The sequence below is a fragment of the Bactrocera dorsalis genome, chromosome 2, assembly GCF_023373825.1.
Source record: "Bactrocera dorsalis isolate Fly_Bdor chromosome 2, ASM2337382v1, whole genome shotgun sequence".
In the NCBI taxonomy this organism is placed as follows: domain Eukaryota; kingdom Metazoa; phylum Arthropoda; class Insecta; order Diptera; family Tephritidae; genus Bactrocera; species Bactrocera dorsalis.
Window position 1 is genome coordinate 53,446,270 of NC_064304.1, and position 21,137 is coordinate 53,467,406.

The window sequence follows — 21,137 nt, forward strand, 5'->3', positions numbered from 1 at the left end:
TTTCTAAGCCTGCAAAAAAGCCTGATAAAGAAAAGTGAGCTTAAATTAGCATATGTTAATGTGATGGACGAATATCTTGACCTTAATGATATAGAAGAAGCTGTACCATATGTATAAGTATCTAAAGGTCGATATTTATCTTTTTATCTTCCGCATCATTGGGTAATAAGACCTGATAAAATAACAATAAAAGTACGAGTGGTTTTTAATGCCTCAAAGAGTACGAGCTAAGGCAAATCACTCAATGATATACTACAAAGTGCATTCCAAAGTAAACAGGACTTTTAGCAAAATCAAATTATTTTATTCAAAATGGTCACCTTCTGCTTCAATAAAGCTTTTTGCACGGTCCAAAAGCATGGCGAACGAGTGTTTTAGCTCGATTGCCGGTATGGCCGCCAGTATGCCGGTACAAGCCTTTTGAATGGCATCTACATAACTGCATAACGCTTTCCTTTTATGAGCAAATGCATTTTTCCGAAAAGGAAGAAGTCGCACGGTGTCATATCAGGTGAATGCGGGGAGTGATTAATGGTTAAAATGTGATTTTTGGTCAAATAATCGCTCACATGCATTCAGGGTTCTGAGCAATTTTTGGTCGTCAGTCAATTTGTGTAGAACAAACTGTACACACACCTTTCGTAAGCCCAAATGTTTGATCAAAATGCAACAAATCGATGTTTTGGAGATGTTCAATTCCATTTCCATGAATTTCAATGATGATTTTGGCTGATGTTTGATGAATTCCCCACAGTTTCGATGGAATTTCCGGTGATCACGTTTCAATGGGGATGTAGAAAAAATGTATATGCAAATTCTAGTACATGAAGATAACCAAGATTTCCAACGCATAGTCTTCCGCAAATCTAACAATAGTCCAGTTAGTTATTACAAACTTAAAACCGCCACCTTTGGCATCAATTGCGCACTATATTTGGCCATTAGAACATTACATGAAGTGGCAAAAACAAATTAAACAAATTTGTCTTTAGCATCCTCTGTGTTGCAAACACAAACATACGTGGACGGCATACTATCAGGTAGACAGAGTATCGCATTAGCGTGCGAATCACAATCACAAGTGATCAAAGCATTAAATTCAGCAGGTTTCCCCTTAAAGAAAATTACTTCAAATCACCCTGAAATAATAAAATACATTAATAAGGAAGACTGTTAGATACATACGAGGTATGACAATTAGGTAATGAGACTGATTCCATAAAACCAGTATATTTGAAAATTATTCTACAACTCTGCCATCCCTTCAAAGTAGTCCCCTTAGGCAGCTATACAGCGATTCCAGCGCGTTTTCCATGCTTCGTAACATTTCTGGAACGCTTCGACTGGGATATCCGCGAGTACCCTCGTCACGGCCGCCTGGATGTCCGTAATCGACTCAAAATGGGTTCCTTTGACCACCGATTTTGTTTTAGGAAACAAAAACAAGTCACAGAGTGACATGTCGAGCGAATAAGACGGCTGTTGCAATACGGCGATCCCTTTGGAGGCCAAATACTGGGACACGCTGAGAGCGGTGTGGCACGGCGCGTTGTCGTGATGAAGGATCCAGTTACTAGCGATGTCTGGGCGGACCTGTTGACTCGTTTTCGTAATCTTTCGAGTACTTGGCAATAGTAGACTTGATTCACAGTTTTCCCCGGTGGAACGAATTCTTTGTGGCGCATTCGCGTCAGTCCGCACCTCGACTGGTCTCCCACGCTTTCACGCCCCTCCTTAAACTCTTTGTGCCATCGAAACACCTGGGCACGACTAAGAGCACTGTCATCATACACTGTTACAATTTTAGCGTGCGTTTCCGAAGCTGTTTCGCCCAATCTGGAGCAAAACTTTATCGCGACGCGTTGCTCTTGATTTCGTTTTTCTATTTTCGTGGCGAACACTACAAACACATGTCTACTCAACTTGACGCAGCAGGCAAACTAAACAAGCTATAACGATGATACATATACCAATGGAGAGGGGATGGATGCCGGAAAAAGAGGGGGAGTTTCAAGGTCACAAGTTTACCACAAGCGCCGCAATAAAATCAGCCTCATTACTTAATTGTCAAACCTCGTACTTCCTTAAATTTGAAAGAAGTCGCACGATAGGGAGTCGCCTCGTTTGGAATCGAATAGCTCGGAGAGGTCCTTCGCGATACTGACGGAGCTTTTGGTACTGCTCAAGGTCAGTTTACACAGCCGTATTAGGTTTGCGGGGATACCAAATTCAGACATAGCGGCATAAAGGCAGTTCTTTTTCGTGCTGTCGAAAGCAGCTTTCAAAACGACGAAGAGGTGGTGTGTGTCGAATCTCCTTTCACGGGTCTTTTCCAAGATTTGGCGCATGATGAATATCTGGTCGGTTGTTGATTTTCCAGGTCTAAAACCACACTGATAAGGTCCAATCAGTTTGTTGACGGTGGGCTTTAATCTTTCACACAATAGCTCGATAGAACCTTGTACGCGATGTTGAGGAGGCTTATCCCACGGTAGTTGGCGCAGATTGTGGGATCTCCTTTTTTATGGAATGGGCATAGCACACTTAAATTCCAATCGTTGGACATACTTTCGTCCGACCATATGTTACAAAGAAACTGATGCATGCTCCTTATCAGTTCTTCGCCGCCGTGTTTGAATAGCTCGGCCGGCAATACACCGGCCCCCACTGCTTTTTTGTTCTTCAGACGGGTAATTGCTATTCGAACTTTTTCATGGTCAAGCAATGGAACGTCTACTCCACCGTCATCGTTTGGGGAGTCGGGTTCACCATCTCCTGGCGTTGTACGTTCACTGCCATTCCGCAGGCTGGAGAAGTTTTCCACCCATAGTTTAAGTATGCTCTGGGCATCGGTCACTAGATCACCTTTGGGGGTTCTACAAGAACCTTCTGTTAGCAGCCGAGTTTTTACGTAAAATTTTCGAGTTTACTCCTGTCGGCAAGCTTATCAAGCTCTTCATACTCACGCATTTCGGCCTCTTTCTTTTTCTGTCTGCAAATGCGTCTCGCTTCTCTCTTCAACTCTCGGTATCATCTATCCCATCCCGCATGTGTTGTGGTCGATCGTAACATTGCGAGGTAGTCAGTCTGTTTTCTCTCCGCTGCAACACGGTACTCCTCGTCGTACCACTTTCCGAAAACCAATGGTTGAGCTTGAAATGCCGTCCCAAAGTTCCCTTATACCGAGTTGTTGACGAGTGCTCTCAGAAAGCAGGAGTGCAAGTCGAGTAGAAACTCGTTCTGCTGTCTGTCAGCTTCTTTGTTTGTTGGCGTGCGTTTTTTGCTGCGGTGGGTGTGAATCTTGGCTGCAACAAGATAGTATATAGAACGACATTTCTGAGAAAACATTAAACAAAATTTTCTTTTTATAAAATCAAACATTTCTATATGACATATACGAATGTACAATATTTGTTTTAATATATTTTGAACATTAGATAACAAGCATATCATTGATACATATTTACAGACACAATATTTCTGTATTTCTGGGATAACTGCTTAAGTTGGCTCTAGCTCAAATTCAAGCCACATAATTAACCGACATACGAAATATTTAAATGTTTGGCGTCAACTTAAAATTGAAAGTACAAAAATGTAAGCTTTTAAAAGCAAGCGTAGTTGAAGACATATCGAAATTTCCTCAAAATCAAGTTTATATGTTGTTTGTAGCTATTACACGTTCTACATATATTAGGATATCTACTTGTTTATTCAATTGAGTAGTCCTTGTTGAAATCATATTTGTCATCGATACTCGTCTCCAAGCTGAATCCATCCAGAACATCGGTTAGTTTAGAAATTTTCTTTTCGTTGCGTACATTCTGTTTTTTTCTCTTTTTGATTTGATCCTTCATATTTTTATTCAATGACTGATTACCTGAATGAGATTACAATAAATAAAATTTGATTATTATTATTTACATAAAATTAATAGGTAATGCGTGGTTAGGGATCGTCTTAGGGTGAAATTTTCGAAAGGCGATTTTTTTTCTTGCATTATCGGATAGTATACACTATAGTAAACATTCTGTCACATTTTGAAATCGAATTTCCAGTTATTACGGTCGCTACAACTTTTCTTGTCTCTCTTTCTCAAAGAAAGAGTTTTAAAAATATCTAGTTTAACGTCATTCGCTATCGCGCTATGGAAGATTTTTTTTTGATATGCTTTGCAAATCTTAAATTTTTCTTAAATCATACTTTTTTTCTCATTAAAAAAAAAATCGCCGCAAAAATAAGTAACAAAACCATCCAGCGTCTGGTTTATATCTTCTCGAAGACATTTTGTCCTGGTTGTTACAAGAAATAAAATTATGCAAAATTTTAATGTGCGCACACGTACTGTCAATACATGTACGCAACACTAATTATTGTGCTCTTCCCCTTTGTTTGGCGGCAACAGCCTTAGAACTGAAAATTTTTGATATTCTAGTTGTTGTTGTTGTTATAGCGGCCGAATTCTGCCGAGTTGACAGTCCTTGGCCGGGTAAAAATCCGGGACCGTTCCGGTTACGTAGACCCGACTGTCGTGGGAACGGTTTGATAATCTAGTCAATCCCATTGGGACAGAATTGAAAACCGTAATACTAAAAAAAAGTCGAAGTTTGTCAGTACTTTAACCGAATTTTTTTGACTTTTTGAGTTGAAAATCATAATGCTGATTTTCAAACTCATAATAGGGGTCTAAATTTCTCTTTGTATACCTTTCTAATGAAAATTGATCATTGTTGTTATCTAACTCGTCAGTGGGACTATTAATAAGAAATATATATATATTTTATTTTTATGTTTGAAAATTCAAATTTTTAAATGCGCAGTTTTCAAAAAAGTTTTTGTAAAAAATACGACCTTTGACTTATTAGCACCATTATTATTTTGAACACAACTGTACAAACTTTCGCTCAAATTTATTAATTAGATAACACAAAATTTGGCTGAAATTTCGGAATAAGATTCACAATAATAACCATAACTCACAGAGTAAGCGATTTTTTCGGCAAAAAGTTAGCCATAGATATTGGGATTCAAACGTTATAGCCTGATTTGAATAATTTTTAGAATTTAGTTGACACATCTTAAAGGTACCGTTGCACACTGGTCGATTTCATAGGCAAAAAAAAAAATATATAAATATTTACCATTGTTTCTATCAAAGCTATTTCTTAAAACACCAATAAAACTAACGGTAAATACATTTTTGCTCTATCCTGGGCTGCGAAAAGCGAGAGAAGTGAGACAATAGAAACACGCGGACTATGCAGTGAAAATAGCTTAAAAATTGTCTCTTCTAATAAATTAAGTTGCAATATAAAATCGTGTTTAATCCCCATAAATCGAAATGAATATTGAGAATAAAGGTATATGCTATACAACAAAGTGGTTTTTATGCAATAATATGTTGTTTTATTATTTTAAAACAGTTGTTTTATAAGTGCCCTTTTGAGTGGTATGGTTTTCTTTATACATCGATTTAAGGTATACAAAAAGTTGTGATCCCTGTCTCACCCTCAAATTAATCAAGTTTGTTTATATCAGTTAATTTTTTCTAAGTCTATGCTTTTGATTTCAGCTGCAACTTTTTGCAACTTTCTTTGATATTCATGTTATTCTACCAGGCATGCGATTTTTTTGTGTTATTTTTTATAATTTTTTTTTATCTACGTGTATATATATTCTTGCATATTTTATTTTTTTTTTCATCATACATATATATATATATATATTTGAGCTTTGGTTTTCATTTTATCATTTTCTCACTTTTATCAAATGTTTATTTTAAACGTACTTTTATTTAGGCACATCATATCGGTGTAAACTTTCACGCCTATATATAATATTACATTTTTGAATTTTCGTGTTTAGAAGATGTGTGAAGTAATAACATTTATAACCGAAGCAAATTTAATAAAGCTCCAGTATCTACTTATTAGAAGCTTCGTTAACAAAAAAATTGATATTAACTTTTTACCCTGCTATGATAACATTTTAAAGGAAAAACAGTTATCCTGAGCAAATAAAGGTGTCAGAATCTGATATTGAAGTTGAAATAAAAAAATTATTGGACCATATTGCGTCACAAATGTAATTAAGGAACGGAATGAGTCCTCGAATTACCTATTATCAATAGGAATATGTGGCTTTGATGGCAATTCTGGTCAGAGCGAATATGAGCAGGATTTTGAAAATATTAGTTTGAAAGACAATAATTTATTTTTCGCGACATATGTCCCTGTATAACTGATAATAAAAACGCAAAATGATGAATAGCACAAACAAATTTGGAAAAACTGCAGATCATCGTCCACCCGCTATTGCCGTCCTGTTCGAATTCAATTCGAAAAATTCATTAGATTTGCGCTAGATCCTGCACAGGAATTAACTTCAAATTATTCCTGGTGTTATCTTCCTCCATCACTCATAACATCGCTCCCGATGTTATTCAAAATGCACTAGTTTCAATTGGAGAGCTCTGGTGATGGAGTCGACTCCATCATACACGAAAGAACTAACGGATCGCTACAAATCAGGACTTACTAAACCGATTGCTTTTGAGCTCAGAACCTTTTTTTACCAGTCAAAGAATACTATCATGCAAAAGTAAATCAATTTTATTAAAATCAGTTTTTGATTTAGTTGAATAATATTCACTGTGCGTTGGTGCAAATTTCAGTTAAAACAGGTGTGAGTGTTCTTTAGGTATAGGATGCCAGCTAAAAATACGTTGTGGCCCCCTATAGTCCTATTTCGTCACTGACCTCTACGACCTGCGTTGGAGAAAAGGGACAGGGAGTTTTTACGTGGATAGTTTGGGGCTGAGGGGTGGGAAAATATAAATCTGATTAAGACGTTTGGATACAATCTTTTGTAATTATGTTTTTAGCCGATAGTTACATATTTTATGCATAGTTACCTTCTAAATTCATTACGATATCCACTGTCGATGTATCGTTTGCATCCATTAGTTTTCTTTTTTTATTAGGAATTTGGCTTTCATTCACTATAGGATCTGCAGACTTTTTCGTATCAATATCATCAAAGGACATTTTCATTTCCACAGGTCCACTTGAAATTACTTCTAATACTTCTTCATTTTTAACAATACATTTGTTGAGAATTTCCATCTCCATCGCATCGAAATTATCAACATCAAATTCGCGAGCATCAGAGTGAACTATGGCAGCACTAACATGGACATCATCTCTTTGCTCTGTTTCAGGAGGTTGAGTACAATATTTAATTTTACCACTATTCCAATCATTAAGCACACTGCGTGCAGCTGCAACAACGTCTGGCACACCTTTTCTTAAAAATTTACCTATAATTGGTAATATACCATATTTACGTAAATAAATATATTTATTTATAGTCATTTCAACTTACCCATTCGTGAAGCCTTTTTAGCAAAAAATTCTTCAAAACTATCATACTCAGAAATATCATAGAGCTTACAAAAGTATTGTTTACTGGCGCGCTTTAAAACACTCTCAGCAACTGTAAAAGGATCTTTAATGTCACCAACACGTTGAACATTCTTTAAAACGGCTACCTCAGAACTCCCTTTTGCAGGATTTGTAAAAACAATACCTGGGCAATCAATAAGTTTTATCTTTGAATCAAGTTCAACTTCCTGCATGACTCTAAATAAACGGGAAAATAATTCGAATTTTTTTATTAAAATGCAATTATTTAAACTTACTTTGTAACACCCGGAGTGCAACCAACAGAGCATGTTTTGCCGCGAGTCAAGGAATTTATTATAGAACTTTTTCCAACGTTTGGTATTCCTACAACACCCACGCGTATTGAGGTTTTAATGCCTTTATTGCGACAATAATTTGCAAGCATCGACATTAGTAATTCAGCTCCCACACACACAGATCCTTGCATAGCCTTATCTGTTTTAGTTTGCTTTAATTTCCGTCGACCCAATTTAGATATTTGATCTTGTGTTGAGGCTTTAAAAGCAGTAACCGGACCAAATCGCCGAAAATATCCAATCCAATTATTGAGATTTTCACGTGGCACCAAATCAGCTTTGTTTAATATTAACACTAGACGCTTATTACCCGATAAAGAGCGTACAGCTCGTTCGACCTCATTGCATCGAGTTCCCAGAGGATCGCGTGCATCTACCACTTCTAAAACGACGTCAGCATTTTGAATTACTTTTTTGAATTCCTTGAAGTATTGCTTAAGGGACTGTTCCTTGCTTATAGCTGGACTATACTCCTTCTGTTTAAAATACATATTGAATTTTTAAGCTTACTTTTTTACTTTTGAATTTATACGCAAACGCCTAAAGGCTGAAAAACATGCACATGAAATCTTAACCATGATTCGAAACTTTTTACTGGCATACTGAGCTTTTGCGACAAAATACTTAAATGCAGGATTACGCAGGATTGTCCTGTTGATATCAAAGAGATAGCAGAGGTTTTCAAAATCTATAATGTATAAGCTCAACTAATTCGTTTAATGTTTAACATTTAATATTTTAATAAACCGTAAATAATAATTATTTTTGATAAAAAAAATATTTTTATTATATATGATCAAATTGAAAGATGAATTTCGTCCATCTCATCTCCTTCAAAGTAATCCCCTCCGGCTGCAGTACACTTATGCCAACGAATTTTTGAGTCATCTTAGCACTTGGAAAAATCTTTTATATCCTCAATTGAGTCAAAACGGTGTCCGCAAGTGCTCATGTGAATTCGCTGAATAGCCAGAAGTTACACGAAGGTAAATAAGGCGAATGCGGTGGTTGCGGCACAATATTAGTTGAAAATGTGGCAAAATGATCACGAATAACCAATACAGTAGGAGATGGTGCATTAATGACTTCATTGTTCAATAAATTCAGACATAATAAAAATCGAAGAATTCACTTTTAGAGCCTCACAAAACAGCCCGTATCTCAAATACTAATGACTATTTTGACGTGAAACTTAGCATAAATGTCACTAACAGTACTACCAACTTACAGAAAAATAACACGCGAAATATAAATTAAAAATTCACCTTACAATTTCATCACATAGTTAAATATTATTCTTGAGAAAAAAATATTTTTATTACAAATATTACTTATGAAAACAAAAAGAAAATTTTATTATAAATATTATTTTTGAAAAAAAAAAAACATATTTTTTATGTTATGTTTTTTTTCCTCAAAAATAAATACATAAAAATATGTTTTTTTTCTCAATAATAAATACATAAAAATATTTTTAGCTGCGATTTGAAATAGCATCCCCCGATTTCAGGGTTAAAATGGGTATGTATGGATTAATGATGAGCGATATTTCACTACCGGTGATTTTTTCACTGTGATTGAAAAATCGCAAATCGCAACTGCGATCACTTTTTATAAATAGCAGTTCGCTTCTATGAACTGCGATTGCGATCGCAGTTCGAAACTGTGATCGCAGTTCGAACCAGTGATTGCGATCGCAGTTTGAAACTGTGATCGCAGTTCGAACCAGTGAATTGTAATCGCAGTTCGAACCTGTGATTTACGATAGCAGTTCGAACCTGTGAATTACGATCACAATAGCAAATAGCAGAAAAGTAACAACTTTCTTCAGGGTATTGTATATATCGTATATGCTATTTTTCGTCATAGCGGTTTGAAGTTTTGAGTGTAAAGTTCTTATATAAAGCATTTTGTGATGAAAACAAGAATTGTAACTAATTAATTTCAGAAAAAATTATGGAATAAAAAATTACGGGTTTTTAATATTTTCCCAAAGATTAGGAAACTCGCGTTAATTATTAGGTCTTGAAAATATTAAAAGCGGGTATTCTAAACAAACAAATTATCAACCACACTAATGGTAATTCCTTCTAAGAATTCCATCATACCAACATACAAATGAACTATGCAATACGCTCTAAGTGTCAGGTAGCCGAACCGCTCCAATATTTGCGAAAATGTAGTGAAAAGAAAGGCAGAAAACCTACGTAAGTGGTAAGTGGAACAGACCCGGACTTTTATTCGGCCAAACAGTGTCAAATTGGCAGAATCTGCCGCTACAACAACAACAACGACGTTTGAACGTCGACTTAGTTGCGATCGCAATAGCAATATAAAATCACAGTGATTTAAAAATAGCAATCGCTAAAATCACAGTGATTTAAAAATCGCAATATCGCTCATCTCTAGTATGGATAGAGGAGGTCCTCCAGATCAATAATATACATATATACATATAGTTGCTGCTGACTTATGGTTGTTGAGATATTTGCATTTAAAGTTGAAAAAATCAACTATTTAAAATGCATGTTTCTCCGATTTATAATGCATTTTACATTTACAATACATATATTTTATACTTTTATAGGCAATATTACGATTCTTTCGGTGCCGTGATTTGATGGTATGGATGGTTAGAGGTCCTCAGGATTAAAAAATTTATACACATACACATATACCATATACTCAGACTCATAGTTTTCGAGATATTTTACTTTAAAGTTCAAAAATTTGTAAAAACAATGCTCGTTATTTCACTATTTTCAACCCATTTTTCACACATTTTTCAATTAATATATTGTGACAAAAGTAGTATTAAGTTTGGTATTTGTATTGCTATATGCATCCCTTATTATAAACATTTGGCGCCGCAGCTGTCTGCTTGTCTACGTAAACAATAGCTGCATTTGGCGCCGTATAGCATTATGTTCTTATACTTGCCAGACGCATTATTCTAGAAGGACACTTCGGCATCAGCGAGGAGTGCGTGGCTATAAAAGCCGTGGCAGCGCCAACGTAATTAATCAGTGCTAAGAGTAAACTGCTATAGTGTAGACGAGTTGTAAAATAAAGAGATTTTGTTGAAGTGAATTAAACGGGTTTTGCTTTTATTTGTCAATCCAGAGATACGAACCTAGTAAAGTAAACTAGTAAGGAGTAAATTCGCAACAATTGGTGTCGGAAGTGGGATTGTCAAATAATCCAAATTCAAGAAGGTTAAATTCGGAGAATTGAGAATTCAGCAATTAAAAAAGGAACTGGAGGAGCGTAATTTGCCGATAAGCGGGCAAAAGGCGGATCTGCAGGAACGACTACGTGAAGCAATGGAAGCGGATGGAATTAATGTGGACGAGTTCGAATTTGATGGACCAGGAACTTCTACAAAGGTAGAAGAACAACGAACATCATCAAGTGTAGACATGAACATGCTGTTAGTGGCTATACAGCAAATATCTGAAAATACAGAAAATGCAGTGCAAACAGGAAATCGTCTGGCACAGCAAATAGCTGAAAATACAGAAAATGCAGTGCAAACAGAAAATCGTCTGGCACAGCAAATGACGTAAATAACTGAAAATACATCACAGTTAGAGTATCGCCTTACACAACAAATGACTGAAAATAATACGCAGTTAGAAAAGCGTTTGGTACAACAGATTACAGAAAATAATATACAAGTGCAAGAGAAATTTTCAAAATTTGAAGAGGAATTAAGAAAGTTAAAAAATGAAAAAGAAAATTTAAAATCAGAAGTTCTTCAATTGAGTAATCGTATGCGAAACTGCAACTATATGACCCTGCACCATCAACAAATAATCCAAGATTGAAGGCACCCACATTCGATGGAAGTATTCCATTTCAAATTTTCAAACTTCAGTTTGAAAAGACAGCAATGGCCAATAACTGGAATGCAGCGAACAAAGCAGCGTCCTTGTTTGTATCATTGAAAGGACCTGCGGCAGAAATCCTTCAGACTATTCCAGATGGTGAACGGGACAACTATGAGGCATTGATAAGTGCAACAGCACGATGCGAACGGTCACAACAGAATCCTACTATTGAGCCACAGCAGATAAGTCCTACACTCCTAAACAATTTGCTGAATGAACTGCATGGAAATGAAAAATTAAAAGCAGAAAAACTATTAGAAAAATACGCATCCATATTTGCAAACGAAGGAAACACAGGAAGAATCTACATTAGATCTACAAAGTGGATATTGGCAAGTCGAGATTGAGGAATGTGACCGTGAAAAGACCGCTTTCAGTATGGGCGACGGGTTATGGGAATTCTCTGTGATGCCATTTGGGTTATGTAATGCGCCTGCAACGTTCGAGCGACTGATGGAACATGTGTTAAAAGGACTCAACTGGAAGACATGTTTGGTGTATCTTGATGACATTATCATCATGGGAAAAAGTTTTGATGATCATCTGAAAAATCTAGAGGAAGTCTTTCAGCAAATAGCATTAGCCGGATTACGCTTGAATCCCAAAAAGTGTTCATTATGGAAGAAGCAGGTCACATATCTCGGACATAAAGTGTCAACTGAGGGGATTCACACCGAGGAGGGAAAAATAAAAGCGGTTAAAGATTGTCCTCGACCCACCAACATACATGAACTCCGCAGCTTTCTCGGCTTATGCACGTATTACCGCCGTTTTTTACCTGTATTTGCGAACGTGGCTAGAAGTTTACATGATTTAACAAAAAAGAATCGCCCGTTTGTATGGCAGTTGGAACAAGAAAAAGCGTTTGAGCAGCTTAAAGAACTACTTTGTACGGCGCCGATGTTAGCTTATCCAATACCTGGAAAGAAATTCATCCTGGATACAGATGCGAGCGGTTATGGAATTGGAGGTGTCCTGTCTCAGCTCATCGACGGGAAGGAAAGAGTAATTGGGTATTACAGCAGAGTGCTTGGGAAACCAGAGAAAAACTACTGCGTGACGCGAAAAGAACTACTAGCTGTGGTGGAATGTGTAAAACATTTCCACAAGTATTTGTATGGGCAACGATTCTTGCTGAGGACTGATCATGCAGCATTAAAATGGTTATTACAGTTTAAGAATCCGGAAGGCCAAATTGCACGATGGATCGAAAGATTACAGAATTACGACTTCGAAACAGAACACCGAAAGGGGATTCACCACAAAAATGCAGATGCATTATCACGTCGCCCTTGTCCACTGGAATGTAAACATTGCTCCAAATCAGAAGGAAAAGAAGGTATAATCGACGTACGATTACTGAATATAGAACCTGAAGATGATTGGACTCCTCACCGCGTCAGAATCAATCAGCTGGACAACCCTGATCTTGCAAAGCTGATAATAGCCAAAGAAAATGGGGTACGACCAACAAAGGAACAAATAAGTAGAGAGAGTCCAACTGCAAAAGATGGCAAACAGTCTCGTCTGCTGATCATAGTACCGAAGTCCATGATCCCGAAAGTATTGAAAGAATATCACAATGGACCTAGTGGAGGGCACCTTGGAATTACTAAAACTATAGAGAAGATTAAACAACGGTTCTACTGGATTGGTTGTCGAGATTCATTAGCAGAATGGATAAGCAATTGTGCAAAGTGCATGGCAGCTAAAGGTCCCAAAGTCAAAAGTCGCGGTAGGCTACAACAGTACAACGTGGAATCACCATTTGAACGAGTTGCAATGGATGTTGCAGGTCCGTTCCCAACCAGTACGGCCGGAAACAAATATCTACTGGTTGTCATGGACTATTTCAGTAAATGGCTAGAAGTGTATCCCTTACCAAACCAAGAAGCGAAGACAGTAGCCGAAGCGTTTGTAGAAAATTGGATAACGAGGTTCGGAGTGCCCGTCGAATTACACTCAGATCAAGGCAGGAATTTCGAATCTTCCATTTTCCAAGAAGTCTGTAAATTAATGGGCATCCACAAGACGCGGACAACAGCGTTACATCCACAATCAGATGGGATGGTATATAGATTCAAACGAATGCTCGAAGAACATCTGCGGAAAATCGTTGATAAAGGTCAACGGAATTGGGACAAGTGCATCCAGATGTTCCTGCTGGCGTATCGTTCAGCGAAGCACGAGACAACTGGTTACACGCCAGCAAAGATTATTTTCGGATCTGATCTGCGACTTCCTGCTGATCTTAAGTTTGGAACGAATCCTATAGCTGTAAGAAATGATGGAGATTATTGTTCTGCCTTAAAGGAAAAAATGAATGAATTGCATCTAATGGTAAGGCAGCACACGCATCTGATGAGCAATAATATGAAGGATCGGTTTGATCGAGCGGCAAATTCAAAAGGTTTTGAAGAAGGTGATCTGGTCCTGTTGTACAATCCACTTCGAAAGAAAGGCTTGTCCACGAAATTGCAGACAGCCTGGGAAGGGCCCTATATGGTGATGAAACGACTTAGTGACGTGGTATACCGCATACAAAGAAATGGAAAAGCACGATGTAAAATGAAAGTAGTACATTTGGAGGGGCTCGCCCCATTTGGTTCAAGAGGATTTGTGCCTAATCGGGACGATTAGGCTTAAGTGGAGGGCAGTGTTACAAAAGTAGTATTAAGTTTGGTATTTGTATTGCTATATGCATCCCTTATTATAAACATTGGGCGCCGCGTTTGTCTATTTAAACAATAGCTGCATTTGGCGCCGTGTAGCATTATGTTCTTATAATTGCCAGACGCATTATTCTAGAAGGACACTTCGGAAGGACACCGTGGCAGCGCCAACGTAATCAATCAGTGCTAAGAGTAATCTGCTATAGTGTAGACGAGTTGTAAAATAAAGAGATTTTGTTGAAGTGAATTAAACGGTTTTTGGTTTTATTTGTCAATCCAGAGATACGAACCTAGTAAAGTAAACTAGTAAGGAGTAAATTCGCAACAATATAATTATTTACACTGTACACATTCAAATATACCTAAAATTTTCAGTAATTGTGTATTTTTTAAGAAAATAAATATATTTTTAAAACTATTTCGCACATTCAAACTTTCAAGAGATTTGTGTGTTGACATTTATGACAAATAGCAGTGTTGCCATACGTTGTGTCCTAAAAATATAATCTTATATTTTTCTGCTTCGACACAAAGGAACTATGAACACCCCGGTGTTGGACCGAGCAGAGTTATTTTTTTGAAGCGCGGCCGAAGGCCGCAAGTGCAGAAAGTAGTTCGACACAAAGGAATATTATTTTTTATCTTTATTTATCAAATAACATAAGATACAAATGCCATTTGTACCATTTTCTCTATATATGTTAAACAGAAAATTGTTTAACAGTTTTTTCAAAACACAATATGTGGCAAAACTGGTATTTGTCATGACATGTAAAGAAAAACAAAACAAAACAAAATAAGAGTGAATTGCATATAAAATTGTGGAACTTTAAAGTGAAATATCTCGAAAACTATGAGTCTGAGGACGGTATATGTGTAAACATTTTTTAATCCTGAGGACCTCCTCTACCCATTTGTACCATCAAATCCCAGCGCCGAAAGAATCGTAATCGTGCCCTTTTATATCCACTAACACTTCACTAATTCGTTTCATAATAAATAATTTAACTTTAATTTCATATCAAACTTTAGTTAAAATCCATTTATTCATAAAGGTTGGTACGCAGCTCTCAAGTAATTGCTCAAGAAAAAAAATACATTATTTCTCAAGTAATTTTGACAGCTGGTTACGCATTGTGAATGATTCACATTAGAAGAGCAAGAGAGAATAAACAAAGTAAACAAACTTTGTGCGTATGTATGTATGTATGTATGTGTATGGTAACACAAATATTTTCATTGAGATTTAAGGAATGTTGTTGATGATTGGTTGGTTTTATACAACATTTCAAAATGGAATATACTTTATAATAATGATTTCAACTAATTTAGGATGAATTTGACGATTACTTCGAATTTCCCTCAAGAAACAATTGTTGTTTTGATGTTTCTTCGCAAAACCAGGTTTGCCATATTCACATTTTATTGAAAAAAGTATTAAACATTAGTACTAGATTTCTTGAGAGCTGCGTACTAGCACAAGTAACTTTATCGCAGGAACGTTTCTGGACCGTTTCTTAAGCGTTTTTTTATATGAAGTTTTTACGTTTCTTGAGAGCTGCGTACTAAGCTTAAAATAAGAAAATGGTTGTAAACAAGCAAAAAATTAGTGTTACCATATTTTGTAATGGAATAAAAATAAGAAAAAAAGAAAGATTATGACGTCATAACTAAATTCATTATCGTGTGATGAATAATGTAAAATCTTTCAAAATTCTCATTACCTTGATAAATCCCGGTGTTGGATCGGGCAAAAAGGATTTCAACATAAAAAACTGAGCACGCACAGGTGTTGGTCCGACCAAGGGTTATTTCTTTGAAGCGGTGCCGAAGGACGCCAACGCAAAAAAACTGAGCACGCTCAGGTGTTGGTCCGACTGAGGGTTATTTTTTTGAAGCGCGACCGAAGGCCGGCAATGCAGAAAGGAATTCTATGCGGAAAACTAATGTGTTAATATATTTCCTGTCATTGGGGTATTATTTGCTTTCTTTATTTCTTTTGGTTTTTTTGTAAAATATGAACGTAAGGTTGCACTGGTTATTAGTTAGAATGCAACCCTATTGTTATTGTATGAACAAAAATAAATCAACAAAATTTAAATGTTGAATAAAAGTTATTTTTGCTCTATTTAATATAAAATAAATGGTTAGAAACGAATTAGTGAAGTGTTAGTGGATATAAAAGTTAAAAATATAACTATAACATTCATTATAAATGGGAGAAACACGCATTTTAAATAGTTGAAATTTTGAACTTTAAATGCAAATATCTCAAAAACCATAAATCAGTGGCAAATATATATATATGTATATTTTCTTAACCTGCTCTATCCAAACATACCCATTTTAACCCCGAAATCGGGGATGCTATTCTAAAATGTACCCATATTTTTTTTTGCTCAAAATAGAACTCATTTATAGATCAAAAATTCACCTTACAATTTGATCACATAGTTAAATATTATTTTTGAGAAAAAAAATATTTTTATTATATGTAAATATTCTTGAAAAAAAATGTTTGGGGAAACTTTAGTATACCATCCCACGATTTCAGGGTTAAAAGTGGTATGGTTGGATAGGGCTGATGCTCCAGATTAAGAAAATATAAAATTATTGCCGCCGCAAACTTATAGTTATCGAGATATTTGCATTTAAAGTTGAAAATTTTGCAACTTTTATCTTGCAATTTCTCGATTTCTAGTAATTATTTCTTTCATATTATGCACTTTTTATACACTTACACTTCACTGCAATATTTGTAAATATTTATTTTACTTATATTTATTACTTAGATATTAGCTTAAAATAAGCATTTTATTCTTACACAAATTTCACTACATGCACAATAACATAAGTGTTCCGTGTTGTCAAATAATAAGTGTTACCATATCCCAAACGATTGAAAACAATAAAAATAAATTTAAAAAACTCAAATGCAGGAAAAAAATAACTCTGGCCGATCCAACACCGGGGTGTGTCAGGTTTTTTTTCGAATAAAACTACTTTTTCGTTGGCGGCCTTCGGCCGCGCTTCAACAAAAAATAACTCTGGCCGATCCAACACCGGGGTATGTCAAGTTTTTTTCGAATAAATCTCTTTTTTGCTTTTTATTCACGATATAGCAAGAAAAGGGATAATGAATTGGGGTATAAACGTATTTTTTATCAATATTTATTCGTTTGATAAATGTGTAATTATGGCAACACTTATTATCCGTCAACACGGAACACTTTTGTTATTGTCTAATAAAATTTGTGTAAAATATAAAATGCTTCTTTTAAGCAAATATCTAAATAATTACTGAAAAATAAGTATGTAGAAACAATGTAATAAAGTTTAAGTGCATAATATGAAAGAAATAATTACTAGAAATCGAGAAATTGCAAGATAAAAGTTGCAAAATTTTTAACTTTAAATGCAAATATCTGGAGAACTATAAGTTTGCGGCGGCTATAATATATTCTTAATCTGGAGCATCAGCTCTATCCAACAATACCACTTTTAACCCTGAAATCGTGGGATGGTATACTAAAGCCGACCTAGATCTTTATTATAAATATTATTTTCGAAAAAAAAACGTAAAAAATATAAAAAAAAAAAATTTTTTCTCATAAATAAATACACAAAACTATGTTTTTTTTTCTCAAAAATAAATACATAATATTTTTTTTGTCCAAATATAACTCATTTTTAGAGCACAGATTTTTTATGAAGTTTTAATAGGACATGCAACGAAGTTAGCAAAAACTTTCACCAGAATCCTGAGATCTTTCATTTAAAAATTTGAAAAATAATCATTATTTACGGTCCCTGGTTATTTCTCATATTCGGTATATTAGGCTGCAAAGTGCAAAGTGAAAAATTCACAAGGAAATTAAAATTGCGATATATCAGAAGTAGATTTTTGTTCAATTTCCTATAGTCAACTGGAAGTCCGAAAATCTGTATATTATTGATGGAATGAAATACCATTATTAGAAAAGAATGCTATCTAATTTTCAAAAATATATATTACAGATTGGGCGATATTTTTGGTAAAAAAAAGGCACCAAAGGCACTTGCGTTCGCGTATTCGGTATCTAAATCGGAATTCTCGGCATAAAGCCCTTCCGTAACAACTTGGCCGTTTAGTAGTTTTCAACGCAACATGACGTGTTGTATCACCCGATTTTACCCTTTTCCAAGATTGTCATATATCGAGTTTTGATAACATGGATGTAGGCTTTTGTAAGATATGTATGCACATGTAAAGAATTTTGCAGGTTGAATCTTAACGGCGTCGCAAGGCTCTGATATTGCTTATTTAAAATGTACGTATATATGTATGTATGTATGTATGTATGTATAACTTCTACTTCTTCCCATTTATGTACATATCGCTCATTTGCTGCAAGACCGGCATAAATCAAAAAACGTAATTTTTGAGTTAATGTTGCAGAATTGTTCGTTATATCATACTTCATGTTGAGTGAAAAATTCATATGAATACCTCTTATATGCTCCGCTTGAGAAGAGGTGTAAGGTTGGAGTCACCGTGTAAGGTAGTAGTCAGTTGAAAACTTTAAACGCGTTTTCTGGAGAATCGATTTTTTTGACTTATGCCGGTCTTGCAGCAAATGAGCGATATATATTTATAAATCCATATCAATTAGTTTTACTTGTTAAAAAAAAACCGTTAGGTGAACAAAGCTATGGTACTCTACAGCAACATATTACGAGTATAAAAATAAATAAAATTGTGACTAAAATTAAAACGCTCCGGATATTAATATTATATTAAGTATTTTATAATTGTTCACAAATTTATAAACAAACCTCGCCAATGACATTGTCCACTTGAGTAGATGTATGAACTTCATTCCTAGTAGTCGCATCCAGAACTAAGTCTTCAAGGCTTTTGAATTTATTTTCCTTCTTTTGATGTTTAAATGTTTCACGACGTCGCATTTTATCCTCTTCAACACGCTTTTTCGATTCTGCTACTTCTTTTAAGATATCTTCTTTAAAAGGGCAAATGTTAGGTATTTGAATAAGTTTTTGCTTTTTGCTCCCGGTTTTAGGATTTCGTTTTGTCTCGCGCCTAATTTTTCTGTTGTGTTCTCGCACTTTCTTTTCAATTTTATGTTTTAGGCGTCCAGAAAGTCGTTTAGACTTTTTAGCTGATAAAAGAGGAAATAATAATATACTATATATTTAATTTTATTCCAAATACAAACTTTTCAATCTTTTCAAAGCCATTGTCAATTTGGATCAATATCGTATCTTTGTTAGTGAAATCCACGTGAGTATTTTAACAGTTGCCAGATCTACCACTTTATTTAAGTCTATAGGAAATCTAACACACTCTGCTAAAGTTTTATATAAGTTAGTATTTAATGTTCCAAATGTTGTACAAAATTTATACAGATAAAAGTTCAGGAGAGCGGATTTTCCGAAAACGTGCACCAATTTTCTCGGGAAATGTCTTAAAATTCGTGTTTTTAATTCCAATTTACGAATATGGTAAATGTTCAGGAGAGCGGCTTTTCAGAAAACGTGCACTAATTTTCACGGGAAATGGCTTAAAATACTCGTTTTTAATTCTAATTTACGAATATGTACGGCGCGTGTCTTTAAAAACAATATTTTCGTTGTTTTTATCAAAAAACCTCGTATTTCCCGAAATGATAAATAAACTTTTACACTTTACACGTCTTTAGATGTTAAAATTATACTTTCTTTAAGTTATATACACGTAATTATTGATGTTGTTTAGTTAATCAATAAGAGAAATTGGTTTTTATGTTATTTTTTAAAAATAAGAAAAACTTTACAATCACTTCACTTCAACGAATCTGGCAAGGTTATGTTCGAAATTACGGCATCACTGTTGTAAATTCGAGTGGCCACTATTAATTCATGCACTGATCGTTTTCGAATTATCGATACTCTCGATATTCGAAACTGAAAGAGAATTGAGAAAAATGAGAAATATATAATAGAAAAATTTGTAATTCATTATTATTGCAGAAAGAAGAAGTTGGACACAGAAGAATTATCAACGCGGGGGTATTGGACCGACCAGAGTTATTTTTTTTTTCGAGCGCTCGTCTGAATGAGAATTGGTAAAGATGAGAAATACATAATGGAAAAATTTATAATTCATTATTATTGCCTAAAGAAGAAGAAGTTAGACACATTATAAATTTTTCTATTATGTATATATCTAATTTTTACCAATTCTCTTTCAGACTCGTATATTGAAAATATCGATATTTTAATTTCTTTTTATTTTTCCAATTATTTTATTTTTCTATCATGTGTATCTCATTTTTATGAATTCTTGTTTAGTATCGAATATCGAGAGTATCGATATTTCGAGAGTGGCAGACACACTAACAGAATAGCAAAATAGTCTCAAGTCTCAAAAATTGTTTCTAACTTAAAATCTCAAATTTAGAAACTTGAGACTGTATCACAGTACGGAATCGCACGGTAAATCACACGATTTCGGCTGTTGAGTGGTTTATCCTACTAATCCTATAAATTTATCAAGACTTCGCCGTACAAAAATGACAGTTCAAAATCACTTTATTGAAGTGATTTGAAACTAATCCGCGCTAAATCTCTAGGTGCGACCTTATTTAGCTATCTATTACATTATGACAGCTGATTTAGAAACTACAAAGAGAAAAAATGTAAACTATCTAAATTTTTTTTTAAAGCAATGACGAGATAATCATAGATATTAATCGATTGTAGGTTTTCTATATTTTGTAATACTACGTTCGAACCGACATTGAAAACATCTTGAAAACACATTTGTGGGTTGTGGAA

At 35.0% G+C, this 21,137-nt stretch overlaps 2 protein-coding genes across 3 annotated transcripts in view; one reads left to right on the top strand and one right to left on the bottom strand.

Annotated features, from left to right (window-relative positions):
* Positions 1–21,137, top strand: part of LOC125776319 (uncharacterized protein K02A2.6-like) — a 171,111-nt gene that overhangs the window by 14,461 nt on the left and 135,513 nt on the right. The gene's annotated exons all lie outside the window — the stretch shown is intronic.
* On the bottom strand, positions 3,396–19,693 carry LOC105223080 (guanine nucleotide-binding protein-like 3 homolog). Of its 2 annotated transcripts, none has more exons than XM_049448037.1 (6): positions 19,538–19,693; positions 19,137–19,480; positions 7,700–8,235; positions 7,384–7,640; positions 6,914–7,318; positions 3,396–3,880 (listed from the first exon to the last, which is right to left on the bottom strand). In XM_049448037.1, the coding sequence occupies exons 1-6, from the start codon at positions 19,557–19,559 to the stop codon at positions 3,711–3,713; spliced, it is 1,734 nt and encodes a 577-aa protein (XP_049303994.1). In that variant the 5' UTR covers positions 19,560–19,693; the 3' UTR covers positions 3,396–3,710. The 2 variants fall into 2 exon arrangements, with proteins under 2 accessions (XP_049303994.1, XP_049303995.1); XM_049448038.1 differs by lacking the exon at positions 3,396–3,880 and adding an exon at positions 5,683–6,815.

What these genes read in the sequence shown, in the direction of transcription:
- LOC105223080 (XM_049448037.1), bottom strand. Translation starts at nt 19,559, where the DNA reads ATGGCTTTGAAAAGATTGAAAA. An exon ending in TGGACAATGTCATTGGCGAG is followed by an intron (nt 8,236 to 19,136) that starts GTTTGTTTATAA and finishes TATTTTAAACAG; the next exon opens with AAGGAGTATAGTCCAGCTAT. An exon ending in TATCGTAATGAATTTAGAAG is followed by an intron (nt 3,881 to 6,913) that starts GTAACTATGCAT and finishes AATCTCATTCAG; the next exon opens with GTAATCAGTCATTGAATAAA.